At 50.9% G+C, this 22,677-nt stretch overlaps 1 protein-coding gene across 1 annotated transcript; it reads right to left on the bottom strand.

Moving 5' to 3' along the window:
• Positions 1-355: 355 nt before the first annotated feature.
• PITX3 (paired like homeodomain 3) lies at positions 356-22,467 on the bottom strand. The gene is made up of 4 exons (XM_027667306.1): positions 22,279-22,467; positions 7,856-7,996; positions 2,922-3,127; positions 356-1,915 (listed from the first exon to the last, which is right to left on the bottom strand). The coding sequence occupies exons 2-4, from the start codon at positions 7,962-7,964 to the stop codon at positions 1,352-1,354; spliced, it is 879 nt and encodes a 292-aa protein (XP_027523107.1). The 5' UTR covers positions 7,965-7,996; positions 22,279-22,467; the 3' UTR covers positions 356-1,351.
• Positions 22,468-22,677: the final 210 nt, after the last annotated feature.

Here is a 22,677-nt window from a genome sequence, read left to right as displayed (position 1 = left end):
GAGTTTGTCCTGTTTAGAAATCAGAGTGGTCTGGAGTAATGTTAGCTGAAATGATTCCATAGAAAACCTCAGACTGAAAAATCAGTACCTAAACAGTCTTGACTTTTCCCCACTGGCTCCCAAGGGAAATAGTGAGAAACATGTGCTGGAGTTGGCCTTCTGCTCTGTGTAGTCGGGCATATCTTTCATCCACTGAATGGATGAAACTGGCTCCTCCAAAACTCAGCCCCTGTTCCAGCTTGGGTTGCCTCATGCTAGTGCTCCTAAAGATGCTCACTCTTGCCAGGATGCTGGCACTTGATTTAAAAATCTTCAGATGCAGGTTTGTGCTCTCAATAACCAGACAAGCAGAAGCTTAAAGGGATTGTGCCAACTTTTATTTTATTATCTCTTTTGGAAATGGGATTTGGAGAAGGGAAGGGAAGGAGATGTGCAAGGAGGAGCTGATGGTTGCAAAAAGGGGTGTTTTGGATGTACACTGGCAACAGTGTTTGTGTCTGACTGGAAATGACTGAAGCAGTAAAGCATGACAGGCAGGACACTGCCTCAGTGGATGTGCTTCCTTTACAGGGTTTTTGGTTTTAAGGTCTACTTTGTACGTTATTTCACATACAAAACAAAAAAAGTATATTTTAATGTCTATATATGTATTTGCATATATATAAGATATATATACAGACACATATTTTATATTCTTACAACCCCCAGCTCCTAAAGACTTCAAGTCTGAAGGGCCATGTGTATATATGCATTATAAAAAGAGATGCCAATCAATTGAGACAAGGCTTCCTTACTGGCTTCATTATCCTTATGATAAATAAATGGGCAAGATATCTTTAACTGACGTCTTGCACATGTGCAGAGAAAATGGGTCAGCCAAGCACCAAATGGCACCACCCACATTGTCCTGTCTCTGGCTATTCCTTGCAGGGGTGAAGTGTGTCTGCCCATGCTGTTCCAAGGATTTGGGGGACTCACCCCTGTGGAGTTTGGAGGGGAAGATTGAAGCATACTTGGTTCTGCTGCCCATGGGTCAGGCACCCTGCATGTTGGGGCTCCTATTTCTCCATTAGGGCTTCCCGTAGAGTGTTTTGGTTTCTTTATGGAGGAGGAGGAGTTTTAGTAGGCAAGAAGGGAAGGGGTTTTGAAGGGGAAAGACAGTCAAAATTCACCATACGATAGACAAATCTTTGCAAAGGTTTGTCTGCCTGCTCACTTCTCTCTCTCTCTCCCTCTCCCTCTTACGCTCTCATGTTCGCTCTCATTCTCTGCAGGACGTACGCTGTTGTAGGGCTAAAGATCTCCTTTTGTCAGGCTAAGGTCAAGTCCCTGGTTGGCAGAGGGCAGCCCTTCATACGGGCCTGTCCACAGCGTATTGGCAAGGGCTCAGGTTGGAAGCTGCTGTCTGCACTGCTGGGTAGGTGAAGTTGGCGTGCTGCTTGGCCTTCAGCCGCAGGCTGGCCAGGCTGGAGTTGCATGTGTCCCTGTACATGTAGGGGCTGGCTGTTGAGGCGTAAGGACAGGCACTGGATGAGACAGCAGAGTTGAGGCTCGGGCTGTTCAGGTTGTTGATGTTTCCCAGGTTGTTGAGGCTAGAGGCTGGTACTCCTGTCACTGCGGAAGGGACCATGGAGGAAGGCATGGTCATTGAGGTGATGGAGCTGGGTGGGGAGAACATGGGCTGGGAGGAGAGGGGACTGACATTCATGGAGTTGAAGAATGGAAAGCTCTTGGCTGAGAGTGGGCTGGTGGCGAGCCCCTTGGTGGCCCAGTTGTTGTAGGAATAGCTGGAATACACGTCATCATAAGGCTGCATCAGTCCATTGAACTGGGCTCCGAAGCTGTTCTTGCACAGTTCAGCCTGTTGGTTCCTCTCTCGTTTCCTCCATTTAGCTCTGCGGTTTTTGAACCAGACCTGCAAGAAATAGAGAAGGAGGGCATGGGAATCGCTCTGGGCTGTCCTTGGAAGGGGCCTTGCCCTGGTTTCTTTGCCCAGCAAACCCAGAGCAAAGGGCTGGGGATGCTCCCAGGGAGCTGGGAGGCTAAACATCAGGAAAGAGTTTCAGTAAGATGTCTGGGCTGCAGGGTCATCTCCCAGCAAGAATCACCACCTAGATCAAATTCCAACCACCGCCATTTCACAACACGCAGAATAAAACCCACCTCACTCAACAAACAGATGCCTTTTTTACAGGGAAAAGAGAGGAAAATACTTCTTGTATTTCCAAGTGACCAAAGCCAGGAGGTGGGCTTGGGGCTGTGTGACTTGGAGCAAAGTATTTGGGGGATGTGTCTTGAGAGCTGCTGAATGGAGGAAATAACCTCTCTTGTTTTTACTTTACTTCAGAACCAGCTTAGGGTGCAGTATATTATAAGTCTGTCTCCTAACAGGAAAATTTGTTAGTGTTGGAGGGGCTCAAACAATATAACTTCCTAGAGCATGGAAGCTACTGGAAGGCTATTCATGGTGCTGCCAACTCATATTTCTAGTAGCAGGGAGAAGCTCTCATTCCAGCTGGAGCAATGCCATAACATGCCTGTGATTGGACAGTGGTTTGTGAACCCCAGAGAGTGCCCTCCAGCAAGGCTAGGGCTGGGGAATGATGGCACTGCAAGGAAGGGGTCTGCTAGGTCGAGGCAGCCAGCTGGTGGTGCTCTGTGGGGCAGAACCTGGGCTTTGTATCTTCCTGTGTAATGGTAAGGTGGCCTTGGATCGGGAAGGCACAACCAGCATGAGGTGATACGTTTGTGGCTCGATGTGTCAAATCTCAAGTGTAGAATTTGGTGAGGTGTTTCCAAAATGGAAATTTCCTAGTGCTCCCAGTTCCTTCCCTGATTTGGGGACAGCTTTATCCTTGCAGCACAGCCAGCTTCTTCCCCACAAACTCAGGCCCAGGAAGGTGGAAGAGCTGCAGTCTTACCCGGACTCGTGCCTCTGTCAAGTTGGTCCAGACTGCAATCTCCTCCCTGGTGCTCATGTCTGGGTAACGGTTTCTCTGGAAAGTGGCTTCCAGCTCTTGGAGCTGCTGGCTGGTGAAGTGCGTCCTCTGCCTTCGCTGCTTCTTCTTGAGCGAGCCGTCTTCAGGGTTGGAGTCGTCCGTCTGGTTTTGCTGGGACTTCTCGGTGTCTGTGTGAGAAACAATAAAATGGGAGAGATCCCCTGAGTTAACCTGAGGGCTTGGATGCAGCTGGGGAGCCTACCTTGGAGCGATCAGTGCGTGCTCAGTGAGGTCCCCCTCCACTTCAGCCACCACTTATGGTCCCATTTCCCTCCCTTGTCCTTGTGAGCAGGCATCCACCCTGCACCAAAAACAATGGCCCCTTGATGCAGCACAGCTTGCCATCATTTAACTGCCATAATAGATATTATCTTCCAAGTGACTGGATTTAGATTTTCCAAACTTCCAGTCTCTGGTTTTCATCTGTTGCAGTTCACACGGGTGATAGTGGCAGAACTTACCCAGGTTAGGAGGTTCTTACTCTGCTTTAAATTCTCTGCCTAAGGTGCCCTCTAGAAAAACTGAAGAGAAATTGATGCTTATGGCACAGCAATGTTGCTGTGGACAGGTGATGGGAAAAGACAAATTGCCAGTGATAGCAAGTTGAGGCTGTTCAATTAACTAAACCTGAGAAACACAAATTTTCACCCTTCCTCCCTTCTCACTCCTCTACCTTCTTACTTAGGTGCACATATTTTGATTTTTAAAAAGTAGGAAAAGGCCTCTCTTTGACCTTATCACAAAGTACTCCAGCATCTCCCTTTCTTCCTACCTCTGCCTGTCTCTTCACTCAGAGACTCCTCTCCTAGAGGCAATGTCTTTCATTTCGTTGCCCCTTAAATGAACATCTCAAAACTTTCCAGCGTTCACACTGTTATCTAACCGAAACATACAGCTCAGCCTCCTCCTGAGCATTGAGACAATGTCTCAACGCTGAGCTTTGGGCTGCTGTGGTTGGAGGTGGGCAGCCAGGTGCTTCCCTGTGCCACAGCCCCTTCTGATGCTGTTGGTACTCTGCAAACAGGGGCAGAATGAAAACATAAGCATCTTCCCTGTAGTTGTCCTCCATAGATTGCCCAAGTGCTCGAATGGGACATTTTCTTTTTATGATGGAAGAAAGCTATAGCTTGTGTTTAATTCTGCTGAGAATCACAACGAGTCACCACAGGAGAAAATTATTCCAGTGAAAATAAATAATTTCTGATGTTCAACTCCTCCTATCTCTGATCTAGAAGCCAGGTGAAGTATTTCCAACTGAAAATCAGGTCTTCGGCAGGAGGAGAGTCCTTTTACAGTGGGAAATAGCTAAACTAAATAAAAATTATTGCAAATAAGCTCTCAAACTGTTCCACTTAGAAGAAAAACCTTTAAAAAATCCTGACATCACTCTGCTGAAATTCAGATTTTTGTCTGGTTTTGGTTCTTTGAGTGGAAAGCTTAAAAGGATTCAAAGTCCAGAAAAATCTGAGCATGAAGGTATCTGGTACATTCCCTTGAAAAGCAGAGAGGCAAGAAAACAGTAGCGTGGAATACAGTTGAGAGAGGAGAAAAAGGGTTCCTCAAGTCAGATGGATATGCTCTGGAAAATAGGCTCCATCTTTTCTGTTTAGCTTTTATGGGGCATAAGGGGGAATCTTAAAAGCATCTAAGCCTCGACAGAGAAAGGACTCTGCTGCAGGGCAGTGCTGTTCTAGCAGCAGGTGCTTTAATGGAGCCCAGCCCTTGAAGATGCTCCTGTCTCAGGAACCTGGTGCTGCTACCCCATTCCTGTGACAGCCTGTTAATTCAGAACTCTTCCTGCTGTTCCTGGAAACCCCTCCTTGTACTTGCCTTTCTCCAAAGGGAGCAATGCTGGAGTCACAGGAGCATTTGCAGAAGGGGCGCTCGCTCTCAGCAGAGGAAGGTCTGAGTGTGGTCAGAGGTTTGCTTCTGTGGGTATATCTTGCACTGACTGAAGCAATGTGGGTTCCCCACAGGCTCCTCACCACCCACCTCTCCTTCTGTGGCGCATCAAATGCTATCCACCAGCAGGAATGTGAATGCAAGGAGAGCGAGATGGCCATTGTTCACAGCAGCAGGATGTAAGCTGGTTCTTCCAAGCAGGAAGCTGCCATGTCCTGTTCCCGGTGCCAGGACCAGCTTGTGTTTTCATCCAGGGTGTATCTGTACAAGAACTGTCACAGTGCACTCTTGAAACAGACAAAGCCATAGGAACTGAAAAGTGGAACGAAAGAGCTTGCTGTGGTCCTGTGGTACTCTTCTCATTTCCATGAGCATCTTTGTGTGGGGATCCCGTGTTCAGCAGGACTCTTGGAAGCATGTTCTTAATGTGAATTTTTTGATAGTGGTTCTTGACAAGGATATAAATCTGACTTCTCTAGCTGAATGCTCTAAACTAGTATTGGAAGAGGGAGATTCATGCATTATCCATCTCTAAAACATTAAAAGGGGAGTGATACCACCACATCTGAGCTAGTTTTTAGGAATGGCTCAGTGCAGAAGAACTGACAACATTTGGGTTGTTTGTTCATCTGCAGAAGCCTGATGCATACAGGCAATATGTTCTCACCAGTCCCTGACAAATGTTTGTTTCCAAAGGGGCTGCTGTAAAGCAGGAGGCTGTGCCCTGATCAGGAGCTCCTGCTCAGGACTGCCCTTCTTCACACAGGAAGAAACTGTACCGAGAGGGAAGGAGAATGGAATGAAGGTAGCACTGGCTTACAGGCTGCATCTGGGTGGAAAGGACCACCAAGTATCTTGCTTTGGTATTCAATTCATCTCCTCAATACCTTCTGGTGTAGAGCTTTTCATAAATCTTGTTAAGTCTAAGGAGAAGTAGGAATCCTGACTTTGAGCCTGGAAAAATTCCTGCAGTTACAAGTTCATCTTGTCCTCTGTTTCCATACCTGCTACCTGTGGCTCTTTCTGAGCATTGCTTACAGGGAATGTCATCTTTTCTGCTTTCTCTCTACGCAAGGAAGAAGTGCTCTCTGTAAATGGGGCAGAGATTTGACATTGCAGTGGGGATCAGCAACGTGGCAATACAGAGAAAGAAGGGAGCCCACACAAGGATGTGGGTGCCCTGAATCCATGCTGAGAAGCACAGTATGGGAGAATGTGGGGCAGTTCTTTACACACCTCGCTCCTCATCCTTGCTCTCCTCCTACCTGTGCTGCCTAATGAAACCAACAGAAGGGGGTGTCACAAACCGTGCCATACTATCAGAGAACACTTGAGATCCCTGAGAGCTGAACTCAGGCAAGCAAGGTTTCTGTTCACTTCCTCAGGATCTCTTACTCTGTGGATGAATGAAACAGGGCCAAAGAGAAGTAGGGAGGCTGCTCTCTTGAGGAAGTGCCAGAAGTGCAGCCCTGTCCTGTCCCAGGCAGCCCTCAGTAGCCAGCTCTGCTCTGCCTGACACTGCTGGTGTGTGGCTGCCATCAGCCTGTGGTGCAAAGGCACAAGCTGCCAGCCTCAGCATGCAGGTAGAGCTGACAAACACCTCCCAGAACCATTTTATTTCTAGACCATTTAAGACAGTGAGGAACGATGTAGCCAGGCATCCAGCATTTATTGTCACCCCAGAATAGGCTGTGGAATAAATCTTGTGCACATTCGCCCACTCAATGAAACGACTGTGGTCATAGCTGGAATTAGCTGCTCATGCCTAATGGAAAAAAAAGTCAGTGCCTAAATTGGCAGTTCTGTGGCATGCCAGGGTGGGCTTGATTGGGAAGGCCACTTGAAGGGAGATGCTGTCATGCATCCAAAGCAGCTGACGAGGAGCCACTGAGCTTGGGGATGTGCCCAACTAAGGTACAAGTGCATTGGGGAATTTGACAGGTGGATTCTCTGACCATAGTTATCCCACCGTAACTCCCTTCATGATACTTACTCTGGGGAATGTTAATCTGCATCGTTATACTCATTAGCTTTTGCACATGGGTGAGCCTGGAGGCTTTACACTAAGAGCAGTAGGCTGTCCCCAGCCCTCCCCTCCCCTCATGCTGGCACTAGAGGAGTAGCTTTGCATTGTCCTGACACATCCAGAGTAACAAGGGATGGAGCAGTCACTGGATAGATGCAAAATCCAGGGGAAGCCATAGCATTTGGTAGCTGATTTCTGAACAGGTATGAATGATGATGTTTTTTATTCAGAGCCTGATAAAGAATGCAGCAGACTTGGGGTTAGTTCAGCCTTTGGGAATGGTCAGAGGCACCTCCTGGGGAGAGCAACAGCCTGCTGCAGAGCCTTGCACCGAGGCACAGGTGAGCATGCTTTTTCAGCCAAAGCAGGAGCAGGACAGTGCTTCCCTTCTTTCTTATTGCCTGAACCTGGGAAGTTCAGCCCATGGTTTACCTTTAGCATTGAAAGTTTAAACCTAAACAATTTAAACAGAGTTAAAAAAAAAAAGGCAGTTTAAAATTAGGTGTAGCCTTCTGTGCCTTGGATAAGATTTCTTATATTGTGGGGAGAGCTCTGCTGCTCTGGGGATACTGTTCAGGCAAATACAATAAAATCTTGCTTGGGCTGTGACCTGGCTTGCCTGGCTCCTGCCTGCCATGGGCTGTGCCCTCTGTGAGCAGTGGCTACCTGCAGCCAGGGCCAGGCAACTCCATGGCTGGAATGGTGCTCTTGCCCTCCCGATGGCTGTCATTGCCATATGCACCCCTATGCCTTCTCCCTGCTTGCTGGGACAGCCATGCTGCTACAGCATTGTGCTGGCTCCCCGTACAACAGGAAGCTCCGTGTATCCCTGGGAGCCCTGCAGCTGGTTCCTGCAAGCCACTGGTGAACCAGATCAAACCAAAATGACAGGTCAGGGTCTTTCACGCCTCTTGAGCCTTGCACTCACCACTGTGGTCCTGCCCTTTGCAGCTGTGCTCGTGTTGAGGAGTTCCAGAGTCCGAGAGAGACAAGGCTGGGCTGCGAGCCTCCGTGTCTGCCAGAAGGTTGAAATCCATGGGGCAGGGATGGGTGGTAGAGGAGGAGGAATCTGAAAAACAGCAGTCACAGGGTGATCAGGGAGATGAATCTATGTGTGTGACCTCTCCCCACACCCTCCAGCAGGGACTTGCCAATCCTTGAGGAAAGGTCTGGGAAAAGTAAAGGATCCCTGTGTGATCCTTGGACCCCTTTGAGTTTCCTGGCTGGAAAATGGACATACCTGGCTTTCTGCTGAGCTTCTCTATAAATCAAAGATCATCTAGTGACACTTCTATTTGCAGCCTTCAGAGAAAGAGCCTCCAATTTATAGGTGACATTCAGACTGAAATAGCAACGCCGGGAGCATGCTGTGTAATGGAGATCTGAGGAAGTGGTTCTGGGCCAGCCAAGGGCTGTTAGCACCTTCCCCAGTCATCCCACCTCTCCCATCTTCCCTGCCCTCTTTCTATCTTGCTTCTCCACAAGCTGGTCAAGCCCAATTAAAGCTGTCCAGAGAGCACTACATGCACACATCCCAAAAGAAAAGCACTCCTGTGCCTGGCACTGATAGAAGGCACATCTGCCTGCACAGCCACTGCTACAAGCAGGGACCCAGGCAGTGTAAGTGGACTCCTTTGGGGTACATAAGGGCCTCTGGAACCTGAATTAACACAGGAATCACATTACATGCCCTTGGGTGCCTGGGAACTAGTGATCCTGGCTGCAGAAGCAGTTCACTTCCAACCTTAGGTCATCCTGACTGAAGGCTCCCCATGTCCCCTCAAGTGACTGTTCTGTACTGGTGAGGCATCTCCCCTAGATGAAAGCATTCCAACTGGAAAGCTGGTGGTGCTGCTCCACACAACTGCAGGAATCACTGTGACTCCTCTGCCACCTCTTTCCTCACCTCTGTCTCAAGATCAATTATTTTCATGATTATTCTCTCATTTACTTCCTTGGGGCCCCTCCACCCTCCACCTGTATTGCCCAGAGGAGCTCAGCTGAGAGTACCACTTTGTTCTGGACCACGCTGGATGCTCATGAAGAGGCAGATGTGAAGCAGTAAGTGCTCCAAGTCTGGCCACATCCCCTTGGAAAGGTGAGCTGGCCCTGTGCTAGCCCTTAATTTGAGTTTTGGATCATAATCCTGGCAAATGTAGGATGTTGCATTGTCACCAGTGCATGGCTTATAAAGACTGGATCACTTGGAGGGGACCACAGCAGCTTCTGAAGCTTCAGCCACCTCCAGCTGATACCTCACCTTCCCAGCAAGGGATCCGCTCCCTCTAAAACATAACAGCAGCCAATGCACTGTGCCAGGATCTGGGACCCCTGGGTTTAGGGAGGTTTGGACCAGGTGTTTGGGACTTCCAAACTGCATGCGGAGGTCAGTTGTAAAGATTGGATTCTAGGTGGTGAAGGACTGCTCAGCCCCTCAAATCCATGCGGGTCAGGGAGGGAGCGTGCTGAAGGCAGTCTGGACTGTGCTAGTGTTTAGACATGTAAACAAGAGATTAATCACATAGCTGTTGCACCTCCTTTGGAGGTGGATGACAGTGACTAAGAATGTATTTTCAGAGCTGTCTAAAGCCTCCTGTCAATTTGTGCAAGGCTGCCGCCAGAGCCCTTGGCAAGGCTGATCCCCATACCTGCAGCATGCTTCCCAGACTGCAGTGAGAGGGCAGGGAGCCATTTCTAATGGTTATCTGGCTTGCTTCTGCAACTGATCTCACTCACAAACCCCCTAGCAGTTTTCCTTGCCCTCCCCTACACTTGGTCTCCACTCCCAGCCTTTCCCAGGTACTGGAGGATCTGTCTCAACACCAGCCTCAGTCACTGCTCTCTGGAAGCAGCATCTAATGAAGGGCCCCGGTGCTGTTTCCCAGACCTTTGCCTTGCTCTGGGTTTCTCCTCTCCTATGGGAGAGAAGTGGCAGGGCTCCATCTTTGCCAGGCGGCTGGTTTCCATTTCCACCTCGTGGTGAGCCTGACCTTTGATGTCTGCCGGCTGTGTTAAGCTGCTGGCAGCAGCAGGGCACAGCCCTGTTGCTTTTTGCCATGTGTACGTACACAAAGTGATGTGACAGGGGCTGTGTTTTCTTTAATACCTTTGCATGGAGTAGGGGGAGTCCATCTGCTGCTGATATTGCCATGGCTTTTAGCATTACTCTCAGAATTATGCAGAAACGCACAGTGAATTAATTCCATGGATTAAGTCTTGATTAAGATGTGTGTCACTTTGCTGTCTCAGAATTTATTAAGAGCCCTTCTTGAGGCTGCAGCAGATGGAATTTCTGCCCAATGTTTGTAGATGATAATTTCCCCTCTTCTACAGCCATTTGCATATGATTGCATCTGTCAAGCACAATTTCCTCTCTTCTAGGGCTTGACTCTGTACTGGACCAGATTTAAGGAGGAATTCAGATTCCTGCCTTGCTGTAACTCAAGGACAGTGTCCTTCTGTGCAGGGTCCTGTATGCTTTTTTTTGCACATCTTGCATTGCTTTCATCTGTGTGAACTAGAGTGAAAATATTAAGAACAGGGAGTGGTATCTTACAGCTGGTTCCATAGGTGTAAAAGACAACACAAGGTACAGTGCTCAGGGAGACCCAGTCCTGCTATTGAAAATTCATGTCCCATTCCTGACTGCACCAGTGCAGCAGTTGCAAGGTTGATCCAAGCTCCTGGATGCAACCCAGCATGCTAGGCCTGCCTCAGAGATACAGTGGGCACCTAGATTAAAACTGGTATTAAAGTGTGGCCAGTATTCAAGATGAAACTGGGACTTGTGGCTGAGCATAAGTTTGCTTTCTGAACTGAATTTAAAACCAGGAGGATTTCAAAGAGGAGATGTTGTACGTATATTTGTAATTACATAACCTATAGCATGTGCCATACTTGCTGGCATCAAGGAAAGCCTTCTTAGTTCACTGTGAGGAGGTCACAGAGAAGCAAAAGCAAAGGGAGGGGCGGATCTGCTCACCATGGTTATAACAGCAGGAAAAGTCTGCAATGGGGAGAGCACGTGAGCTCGGTACCAACGTATTTACCCAAAGGTAACCTCATGCTACTGATACAAAAGGCTGTAGGTATTATTCTAGATTATACAGCCCTTTCGGATTCAAATAAAGGAGCTTTCTTCCACATTGGCTAGATTTAACCCTAGGCAGAGACATTAAGAAAGTCAACGCTAAACCTTTGTGGCATTTCTACTAAGTTGTTTGCCTGGTCTCAAGGAGTTACTGAAATTGGCACCTCAAAAACATCTTTAGATAAAATCAAACTTATCATGTCCATTTGAGTCTTCATATCACTTTCTTTTAACATAAAAGAACAGTTTCTTTAGGGACAGCTCCTGTACCAGCGCCATGCAGCCAGGCTTGCTCAGAGGTTTCAGTTTCATAAAACTAGCCATGGCTCCTAGCCTGCTCCAGCACCTGTAACTCTTTCCATCGACATATGTTACTGCTTCTGAGATAAAGGTTCGCAAACCCGTAACAAACACACCTCTTCTTCCATTCACTGCCTGTGTGCATCCTCCACTTGGTGCCCACGTGAAGGTGCTGAGGCCACCTGTGCAAGACCCTCCAGCCAGAGAGGGAGTTGCCATCCCTGCTCCACAGGCATGGTGGATAGCAGTTCTGGCTTGAGGCTTTTTAAATTCACCTCTTTTCTATTTCTGTGTCAGTTCCCAGCTGCCCAAGCCAGGGCTATTGGGGTGGGAGAAGGAGGGCACTCCTGCATGAGGAGGGCAATCTTGTTTACCCAAAAAAAGTAACAAGGGTCCCTGTGACCCCTCTACTGGTTCTCAGTATCATGCTGCTCCATCACCTGTAGCAAAGAAGCCTTTTCTTGTTTGGTTGGTTTTTGTTTTTGAGGGGGCAGGAAGGAAACATAATGGCTAACTTCAAGCCAGGTAAGGCTAATCATACAGCTTTTGTGATGTGGATGTTGCCTGTTGAGAGCTGCCTTCAGACTGACAAGTGTGTGCTGCTTGACACTCTGCACTACCATTGGGGAGCAGGCTACCCGCTGAACTTGCTTCAGCAGGTTGATCTGGAGGGAAAAGCTGTCTCTTGTATTGGCTTCCCATGGGTATGCAGGGGTGCTTCAGCAAGGACCTGGTGCTTCAGGTCCCTAAGCAGCCGCACAAGGACCACTGGTGACCCAAGGGTAGGAGGGAAGCCCTAAGCTGGCCTACCTCCAGCAGATCAGCACAGCCCTGTGGACCTGTGAGCTTCCTCCACTGCCTCTACCACCCGACAGGGCCAGGGTAGCTGAATCCTCTGTTTGGAATCACTGATCTCCACAAAGAGTTCAGGGTTATCCCTCAGGCTGAAAGGCACTCCACAATCAGTTGGAGGGAAGTGTCCTTTCTTTCTTCCATTGCCTGAGGTGAAGGTATGATGTTACACTAGATTCTTAGGGTCAGAGCTGTCTCTTCCTGCTCCATCAATCGCAGAATTCAAACTGCTGGGGGGAATCCGCAGTTCCTGATAGAGTGTTGCTGATTGCTTCACTCTTCTCATGCTCACATTGCCTGTGTGCTGGCTTACTTTTAGCAGAGACAAATATTTGGGACCCTATTTAACTGCACATTTTCAGGAAGATGATCTGTCTCTGTACTTTGGACCCTGTGAGGGGCTGAGCTAAGGTGAAACAGCCCCTGCCTCTTCCTCTGCCCCCTGTCAAAGAGGAAGTGGCTGAGGCTGTGCCTGTTCCCGCCTGGAAGAGCATTTTGTTCTCTGTATACATGCGTTTGTTCAGGGAATGGTGTCATCAGAGTGCCTGCAGGCTGGGATTTCAAGTGTTACACCTGCACAGCACATGAATTGCTCAGCAACTTGAGAGTCTTTTTGCCAGCCAACACCAGCACTGTCTGCAAAGGGCTCTTTCCCTGCTGCTAGAAAGCAAAAAGTATGGGATGCGGGACAAGAGTTAATCTTTGTTTCCTCAAGACTATAGAAATACAACTATGGGGAGACCAGGGTCACCCACTGCTAAACATCTCAGTGTAGCTTTAAGTCCCTAATCTTAATGGAATTGCAGCAGGAACCGAGAGTGACCATTAATCACTGCAAGATAAACAGTAGCAGCCAACTGGTGACCCAGAGCACAGGGCCATTATGGGACAGGAGAGCCAAGCTGCCTGCTTCCAAAAACATCAGGCTGTGCACAGCCCCAGGCTGGCTGAGCAGTGCTTTCGGGTGCACACTCAGAAGTGGATCATTGACCTCCAGCAAGGGCTGAGTCACAGGTTATAATAAACTTTATTTCTCAATTTAGTCCTTGCAGCTGGGCACTAACCCCTGAGCTCTGGCACTGGTTTCATAGTGGTGTGTGCTGCTTTGAAGCCTGGAACATGATTTGGGGGGTTTATTCCTCCCATCAGGAGGAATTTGCAAAGCTCCCTGAGGCACTTAGTATCTTTACTGTCAGAACAAGTTGCCTGGCACTGCCCCACAAACAGTGTGGGTTGGAGAGCACTGCCAGCAGTGCATGGTGCCATGCAAACTGCAGCAGCCCCAGGCCCTTGCTGCCAGGCTTCCTGTCCAGCACAGGCTGGCTCTCTGACAAGGGGGTTCAGATTGTTTCTCATTGCGTGCATGGCTCTATGGAGAAGTTTCCAATAATGTGAGGTGGGAAGGTAAGGTGCTGCGGCTGACTTGGTTTATGATGTAGGTGAAACTACTCGACTGTTCTGGGACTCTATCCTTCATCTCAGAAATCATGTTAATGAGCATATCTGAGCCGGTGAAGGTAATGAAGCAAAATTCCTTTAAGTGCTTTCAGATCTTCAGATAAGAGGTGTTAGGGAAATGCCCAGCCTTGCTGGACACTGCCTAATGCATTTCCCCGGGGCTGGCAGCAGCCTGCAACGTGAGAGCAAGCTACTCACTTCTTTCACTTTGACAGGAACCTCCAGCTGCAGAGGAGGGTGACGGCTGAAACTTCTGCTCTGGGCAGCAGAGAGTTAATAGATTGCCTGTATTCTGGAGGATTATCACAATGGAAATGTCCCAAGGATTGACAGCTCCATACCCATGTCCACAGCAAAAAAAGCCCACAATGGAATGTGTCCCATTCGCTTATTTGATGGGCCACACTGTGCTCCTGTGCCGTGGAATTGCCCTGATGCCACCATGCCCTGTACATGGTGCATCATTCTCCCCAGTGGGTGTGTCTGTGGCCCCCAGACTGGTGCAGACCCTGCTGAGCTGAAGCATGGGGTTCTGCAGAGGCAGGGCAACATGCTTGGGCTTGGCTTAAGGCAAGTTACTTGCATAAGTATCTGTGGACCTCAGTGCTGCCCTTAGCCTACCTAGATAGTTTCTGAAATAGTGCATAAAATTTGAAAATTAATTTCTAATCCTAGCACAGAAGAAAAAGTCCTGCCATACTTTCTGCAAAGTTGTTTTTTTCCCTAAACTAAACATTCATAATTCTTGCATTCTTGTAAGCACTGTACAGCAGGTCTTGCTGTGTCCAGCTGGGTTTCCAATGTCCCTTGGACGCTCAGCCTCTATGGGGCTTTTGGCACCTCGGCTCTCTAAACCAGGACTGGGATTTTTTTTCTGACAAGCTGTGCAGCTATATTAATAAAGCTATGCTTTGTTACGGCTTATTTTGTTTGTTAGGCATCTGGAACAAAATAAATCAGCAAAGACTCAGTTTTGCCCAAACAAATTTTGATCGCACGAAGTTGCTGGCGCGGTGCGGCTCCACAGCGCAGGAGTGCTGGGAGTGAGGGCATGGTCTGCAATTATGGGGTAAGAAAAGTCCTTCAGGGAAATTAATCCCTTTGTTTTAGTGAAGGGGGAAAATAGACTGATTTCAGTAAGAAATTCTGCCTGTGAAAATCTTGTAACCAAAACAAAGGACCTGCTAAAGCATTGGCCTGGCCTGAACACGCCGACCCTGCTCTTCCCTGCCTACCCTTGTCCACTCCTGCAGCCCCATCAAGCTGGCTCCAAAGCAATCCCTGCCACCACTGAGGGATCTGCCTGTGTCCACATATGAGAAATAGTTGCATAGCCTCAGCAGACAAGGGACTCTTGCAGAGCCAGGAGCGAGATGAGACAGTTGCAAGCCAGGATCCTGGGCAGGGATGAGAGGCGCAGGCATCCTGCCTGCAGCTCAGGGCCGGACACACGCTGCTCATGCAGCAGCAAAGGCCACCAGGGCCTGGCATCAGCAGATCGGTATGTGTTGCTGTATTTATTTGGGCGATTGCATGAATTTGACTAATTATTCTGGCAGTCAAAGGAAACTGGCCCAATTCCTGTGGGGGCTGTGCTTGCAGAAGCTGGGCAGAGTCTGTGGCTGTAAAGTTGGCCCATTTTAGGGAGGCCCAGATAGCAAGATCAAGGACTGGAGCTCTGTGACTCCAGCTGCTGTCAGTAGATTTGTATGCAGATGGAGGGGGCAGTGGATGACTCAGATTTTATCGAAGATGTAAATGATTCCCACAATTAGTAAACATGCTTAAGAAAGCTCCTAATCAAGCAGGTGATGCGGGGAGGGTTGAAGGTCAGGAAGGATCCCCTGCCATCAGCATGTCACACCCTTATGGCTGGCTGATCTTGGTGTACTGTAGAACTGCCAGTGTCTGCCATCCATCAGCAGTTCTGCTGGAAATCCTTTCTGGAGAAGTTCAACTTGATCACAAACATTTGTTCTATGACAAAACTTGGCAAAATCGGCAGCTAGAAAGAAGCTTTTTTTGGAGGGGTGGTGCTAGATTGTTGTTTTAATACACCTGTCAGAGCCCAGAAGGTTGCAGAGCTGCCGAGGGAGAAGGGGTGACTGCCAGGAGTGCCATGATGTCCCCACCAGCCACCATGGCCAAAGAGCAGCTCTGTTGGTTAAGGCAACAAGAGCCTAGAAACATCTGGCTTTCTCCGAAGGATGTGTTTTCTCACAGTGCAAACCCACAGCGCGGGAGGGAGCTGATGTCTGCTGCGTCTGACTGTAAAGTTTCCTGATGATTTGTCTTTTTTTTTCCCCCCAAGCAATTTATATTTAAATTTTTTTAAACCTCTCTGGCAGGAAGACCCTTGCAGGACGAAGGCCGCTGTGAATAAAACAAGCGGATGATCTCAGCCCGCAATATCCCTCCTCCCCTCTTCCTTGCGATACTGCAGCTGGTAGGGCTGGGGCGGGAGGCGGGTGGCTCCGGGAGGGATGCTGGAGCTTGCTCCCCCACAAACTCCGTCTTTATGGACCTTGCAACATGCCCCGAAGGTCAGCCTGTTTACCCAGACACTGTTTGAAGGGGCCGAGGAAGGCGATTAGCAAACACTGTCGGGGCCGATCCTGCAGCGCTTTGCGCGGGGCCTGATCTGGCAGGATCGGGCCCACGGATCGCCGGATTTTCCTGCCGTGCACCCGCAGCGACCGGTGACATCGTGGGTATCGGGGGCGAAGAGGAGGAAGGGCGGGTGGGCAAGCAAGGGGGGCTGGCAGCCCCTCTCCCGCAGCCTCTCGCCCAGGTGCCCCACCCGGGGCCGTGGCAAAATGTCCCGTGTCCCTAAATCCAGGGGCACGACAGACATTGCAAGCAGCAAAAACAAGACGTTTGATTTTGGGGATCCTGAAATGCAGTGTGCTGCCTGAGGACAGTGTACAAAGTCTGCTTCTCCTTTTATTTTTTTTTCCTTCTCCCCTCCCCGGTTCCCCCGCCAAATCCTTAGTTTTTCCATCTGCTCGAGGCCACATCCCATGCGGAGCCTTGGGAGGTAAGCAGTTTGGGCGGGTAGGAGAGGAAGCTGCAGAGCCCTAATTACTCAGCCAGTCTGGCCCTCGGGCGATCCCATCAAAGCGGCTCGGAGAGCAAAGGGACGGGGCAGAGGGATGTGAGCCGTCTCAAAACGCTGCTGCCTGGGTCACACCACCTCCCTCCGACGGGGCAGCCTACTCCAGGAACGGGGCCGTACAGCAAGAAATGCCTCTGCTCGCCCAGCCTTCTGTCACCCTGAGAGCAACCTCTCCTGCAGGGAGGAACTGGAGGGAACGGCTTTCCAGCCTCCCACCCTGGCCCGGGACTAGGGCGTATCTGAGCTCAGGCACTGGTGTTTTTAAACACCGTGATTAAAAACTACCCAACACATATTAAGCTGTGAAACCCTTTTAAATGGGACACAAAAGTGCATATTCTACTTTGGTATTTCTCCCTGGTTAGGTTATGGATCCATACCAATACTGACCTTTACAGCTCAACTAATTTACCATAAAGATCTAATTTTTTTGAATCATCCTGATACATCCAGTCCTCTAGAAATTCTTACTTATTTTATTTTGAAAGAAAACCTCCATACATTTGCTTTAAAAAATAGCCTTGCAGTAAATGCAAACAAAAAAAAAATCCCAACTTGTAGAACTGGAAGTTGGGATATTGTGGCACCAAAAATAAATCTGATGGAACAAAAAGGGAATTTCATGTGGTTTTCATTGTCAAGTCTAAGCTCAGAAACAAACAGGAAATAAAAATGGCTAAAACAAAAGAGATTTCTTTTAAAGTGTGTTCAAATCTAAGTGGGGAGCTGCTTTATGTGGGAGGGATTCTATGTTTATTTGCTTTTCAAAAAAATGAGTAAATAAAAATGTCCACATGCAGACAGGTCAACTTGATTTACAGTTAAATCCTCATGCTTCACAATGGTAATTTATAATCAGCTTTTCTAAAGAAAATTAGACTTGCATAAATGGCAGCACTGGAAGGGGAGAAGAGACAATGGGTGATGGGAAGGATGCTTCTGCTTTAGATGAGGTTGATGGCAAGAAGGAACGAAGAGGGAGAGAGGTGAAAGTAACTACAAACTCTCCAGTCGTTAATTTTATTCTATTTTTGTACTTTTTCAGTTTTTGCGGGTGCTGAGCCTTCCAGCCCATGCCACACAATTGAAGCTCCCCAAGTAGCAAATAAATGTAGTTATTTAAAAAGAGTAGCCTGTAGAACCAGGACTATGAGATCTAGAGTGGCATATGTACTGTATCCTCCCACCAGAGTTTCTTAGGTTCTCAGATTTGGAATTGTGGAACTTGTTTGATAGGGGTTTACAAACAGGTGTCTTAATCACAGTAGTTCTTATGGTGATTTTGTGGGGTTAATTTAGTTCAGGCAGGACCCAGCTTCCCCAAGCTGGGGATCAGCTGAGATCCCTAGTAGCTGCTACAGCCCTATTAATGCATCTCTGAACATTCTGAACAGTTGAAAAGTCAGATGGACAAAATTAATAGCAGTTTCTGCAAACTCGGTTCTGGTTTCTCTCCTCTTTTGCACTATTCAACAGTGTGTAAATGTTTATTTTCTGGTGGAGTTGCGGTTTAGGAGATAGCAAAGAGTATCAGATTGAGGGTCTGGGGACAGAGACTGTATTTCTAGGGCAGATCAACTAATTTTGCCAGAGCTCAGTTTCTCCTCTGCTCAACAGAGATATTTCCCTTCATGCTACAGCATCCAGAGATCCACCTATGGAAAAGCTAGAAGGCTCCTGAGAAGAGAGATCATAAGGTGCAGCTCTTCAGAAGCGAGTGCTACAAGCTTGAACCTGTACCCTGCCAATCAACAGGAAATTTCCTGTTCATATGCAGAGGATTGCCCCCTTCCTGAATCTCCAACACTCTCCATCTCTTTTTAAAGCCTCATAATAGAAATGTTTCTCAGCTTCCGCCCAGCTAGATGTCCTAGTTCCTTCCTGAAAACAACTTTTAATAGTTAATTTTTGCTGAAAACCAACAGATCCACTGCTAACCATCCCACAGGAATTTGTAGCTCTGGCTAGGATGCAGTACCTGTTCTCCTCTGGGGTTAGAGGGAGATGAGGATTTCAAGCAAAACCTTTCCCACAGAAGCAACCCCCTCTCTGCCGAGTCTGGCCTTGGTCCCTTGTGCTGCCAAGCTTCCAAGATCAGCCTGTGGACTCCCTTAAATGCCCCAAGGAAGCCCAGAGCTAATAACCAGCTTCATTCAATTCCCAGTCACATTATTATCCAATCTGCCAGAGGCATTAATATTCAGAGGTGAGGTGGGAGGAGGGCAGGGGTGCTGGCAAGGGGGAGCAGCACACAAAGGGGAGGAAGGGAAGTGTGGTGGACTGGCCTCAGAAATCTTCTTTCTCCAGCTGTCTGAAACCCCAGCCCATTTCAGCTGGGTGTTGACAAGAGAGGGTTCTTCCTACAGCCTCAGTGTTAACTTCAACACCAGCTGGTGGAGGCTGTTCCCCAGCCAACAGCAAATGCCCAGCCTGGGCACAGCCTAATGCCTTCAGTCCCGGTGGCCCACAGCAAGAGAGAGAGCTTTGCCCCCTCTGCCATCAGGCCGTAAGTAAATAGCAATCTCCCATTTTTAAACAGCCAGAGAAATAGATAAGCCTGTTCAGTGATGCCACAGCCTCCTGTTTCTGACCCTCCTCCCTTCATAGCCCCACAATCTCATCCCGCTGCCTTCCTGATGCAGGGCGCATAGCATGAAACCAGCAGTTCTCCCCATCTGGGACTTTGTTCCCAGCCCAGGTACCTCCCCTGTCCCCAAAGCCAGGGCACATGTGCCAGGTCACGAGACAGACCTCATGTCCCCAGCTCATCTCATCTTCCTTTTGGAGCGGTCTCCTAGATCAGGTTTCTGGCTTTTTCTTTTTGGCAGTCTCCAAAGTCAGCCTCACCTCTCAGTCTCAAGGTTTTGGGTAGCATCTGACAGAGGGAAGATGCCATTCTTTTTTGCCACCTCTCTGTAGGGTACATTAACCAATGCTTTTGCAATCCAATCACAATTTGCGGATCTATTAATTGCCTGAATTAAGCCCTTATAGAAATGCAATAGATATTAAGTGAGGCTTGCAACAGTTTCTCTGACAGAGATTGATATTGCTTCTTAAACCAGTGTCTTGGACAGGAGACAACTCGGGAACATAGGTGGGCTTTCATGGGGGGAACCTGGGCTGCAGGTCAGGCAAACTCAGTAATTACAGTAATAGCAGGAAAACCACCACCCTCACCCAGACTCCCCGCCAGGCTGTCAGGGAAAGACATCTCCCTTGTGAGGGTTCCTTGTAAGGAGTACTGGGCATGGTGCAACAATTTGTTAACGTAAAATAATAATAATAATAATAATAATCATAATAATCATAATCAAACCCTGCTCCACTTCAGCAGACATTTACAGAGACTGAAAGCAGCTACCATGCTCTGACAGTCCCTCAGGAGCCCGCAGGCTCCTTTGTCCCTCTCAGCAAGGCACCATCAAAGCCTGCACAAACACTCATCCCTTCAGCTCACCGACAGACTGAGGGGCTTGGGAGGTGGTGCTGGGAGCCAGGGAGACCCTGACCCCATCGCCAAAAAGGTGGTCCTTTCTCTGTCTTTGTAAGGTGGGACAGGAACAGAGGTGACTCTCCTGAAAGACAGCTTTCTGAGCAGTTGCTTTTAGCATCTCCCGAAATTGTAGAGGGGATAGAGCCATTTCATCCCTGGCATCTTCCAGGTCACGGGCCATGGGTGGAAGACCCACAAGCTTGTCTGGGGGACGCCAAATTCCTCTCTTTGCCTTCAGCCCTAGACTCCACTTAGAAAGTGGACAGATCGCGGGCCCGTCGGTGGGGAAGCTGCCTCCCTCTCAGGTGAAGGAACGGGGAGGCAGATGAGAGACTAGTTTTGATTCCTGCGGCGCCAGCTCGAAGCATCAGCCGGGTGCGGAGGCCGGGTGCTCACCCCCCGAGCTCTGCCGGGCACCGGCGTCCTGCAGCAGCGTGTTCCTCTGTGGCCGCCCGTGCGTTGCCGAGCTCTGCACCCGGGTACCCCCCGGGCCGGGCGGGAAAGGGGCGCAGAGCGGTCGGGGGACCGCTGCCTCGAGCTGCCCAACCCCAGCAGGGACGGAGGGGCTGCGGCAACTCCCTCCAGAGCCTCCGCAAGGCCCTGGCGCTGCCGGGGGGGAATCCAGCCCCCTCCCCGCTCGTCCCCTCAGCTGTCCAGCCGCGGGGGCGCCGGGTGAGGGGCCGACAGGTGTGTCCCGCTCGGCGGCACCGGGCCCATCGCCCCCCCCTCGCCGAGCCCGCTCCAGCAGCTGCGGCGACGCGCGGGCATCGGCCCCCGCCTCGGCCGCCCTCCCCCGCCAGAGCCGAGGCCGCGGGACGAACCCGTTCCTTACTCCCGCTCTGAGGAGGAGGTCGGGGGAAAGGACAAGGGGGTGCCGAGCTGGCGGGCTGGCCCTTCTCCCGGAGCCGCACTCGTTGAGCGGGGAATAGCCGGGGGAGCGGACGGTGTCGGTCTCCGTCGGGCACCCGCTGCAGTTAGCCGGGCTTCGCAAGCACCAGCGTGGCGGAGGGACGCCAGTTTGCACCGTGTCCCCGGCGCCGGGGAGGCGGGAGAGCCCGTGCAAGCGCCCGGAGGTCCGACCGCCGGTTCTGCCCGCAGACTCCCAGCGCCGGGCGGCCGCGCTCCGCCAGGGCGGCTCGATGGCCCCGGTAGAGCCGCCGCGGGAGTCAGCGCTCCCGCCCCCGCGGCCCGACCAGGTCTGTTATTCCCGGTCGGATCCCCGGCACCCCCTCCGCCGGCGCGCCGTAGCCAGCGGCGTCCCGGGGCAGGTTCGCTCCGTTCGCGGGGGCCGGCTCGCCTTTTCCCGGCGCTACAGGGAGGTCGGCTCTGCTGTAAACAGGAGCTAGCCCATTACATAAATATCATTTATCCAACTGTCCAAAAGCCGTCGGGCTGCCTTCCTTTTCCCCGGCGACGTCTCCCCGCCTCTGCTCCCCGCGCCCTTCTCTCCTGGACCCTGAAGACAGCTGAGCCGCAGCCCGCAGCGCCGTTATTTACAGCGAGCCCCGGCTAATTTAAACAGCCCCTGCCCCGCTCGCCCGAGTGGAAAATGACTAAGTTTAGTAACGGCAAGAGATTCCGGCTGCGCTTGTTGGGAAGGGGCCTGCGACGGCCTCGAGGGGACGGCCGGGGCTGCGGCAACCCGGCGGCGGCGAGTGGGGGGCCGCCGGGCCCTACAAGGACAGAGCAGTGGAATCGCCGCGCCCTGCCGGGCAGGCAGCGCTCCCCGCAGCGACGGGGGACAGTTCCACCGCGCACAGCCCCGGGACCCCTTCTGGACGGCAAGGCAGGGCACGATCCGCCCGCTCGCACCTGGCTGCCGCCCCTTGCCCCCCGGGGAGGCGACGGAAGGCGGGCCCCGCGCGGGAGCGGGGCTGTCCCGGTGCTGCCGGGCAGGGAACGCCGAGCCTCCCCGCTGGGGATGCTCTTACCCTGTGCCGGCGTCGAAAAGGTTACGGCCGGCCGGGCTAGCATGGAGGGGCTCATGGAGAAAGAAGGGGAGAAGCCCGCCCGGAAGGCTGAGGACGGAAAGGCACTTACAGCGGCTCCAGATGAGGGCTCGGCTGGGTGGCCTTAATCCTGAGAGAGGGGCGAAGCTGACCCCCGCCCCGCGGCCCGGGCTGCTCTGCCGCTGTCAGAAAGTAAATCCCCCCGGCTGCCCGGCCACTCTGCGCCTCGCTGCCGGCCCGCTGCTCACGGGGAGGGCGGAGGCGGAGGGCGCCGGCCGACTGCCTCCCATTCACCCTGGCCATTCACTTTATGGCGGGCGGCCGGCGCCCCCCGCCAGCTGCACCGGGCGCCCCGCTCCCGCCCGCCCCATTCCAGCTGCGCGCCCGCCGCCGCCCGCCCCGTCCAGCGCCGCCCGCCCCGGCCCCGCCCCCGGCCCGCGCCGACCAATCGTCCCGCGCCTCATTTGCATACGGCCGCAGCCCGGCTCTG

This window comes from Corapipo altera, unplaced genomic scaffold (genome assembly GCF_003945725.1).
Source record: "Corapipo altera isolate COAL_440 unplaced genomic scaffold, ASM394572v1 327, whole genome shotgun sequence".
NCBI lineage: Eukaryota > Metazoa > Chordata > Aves > Passeriformes > Pipridae > Corapipo > Corapipo altera.
Note: the sequence above shows the minus strand (reverse complement) of the source record. Positions and strands in the feature narration are given on the sequence as shown.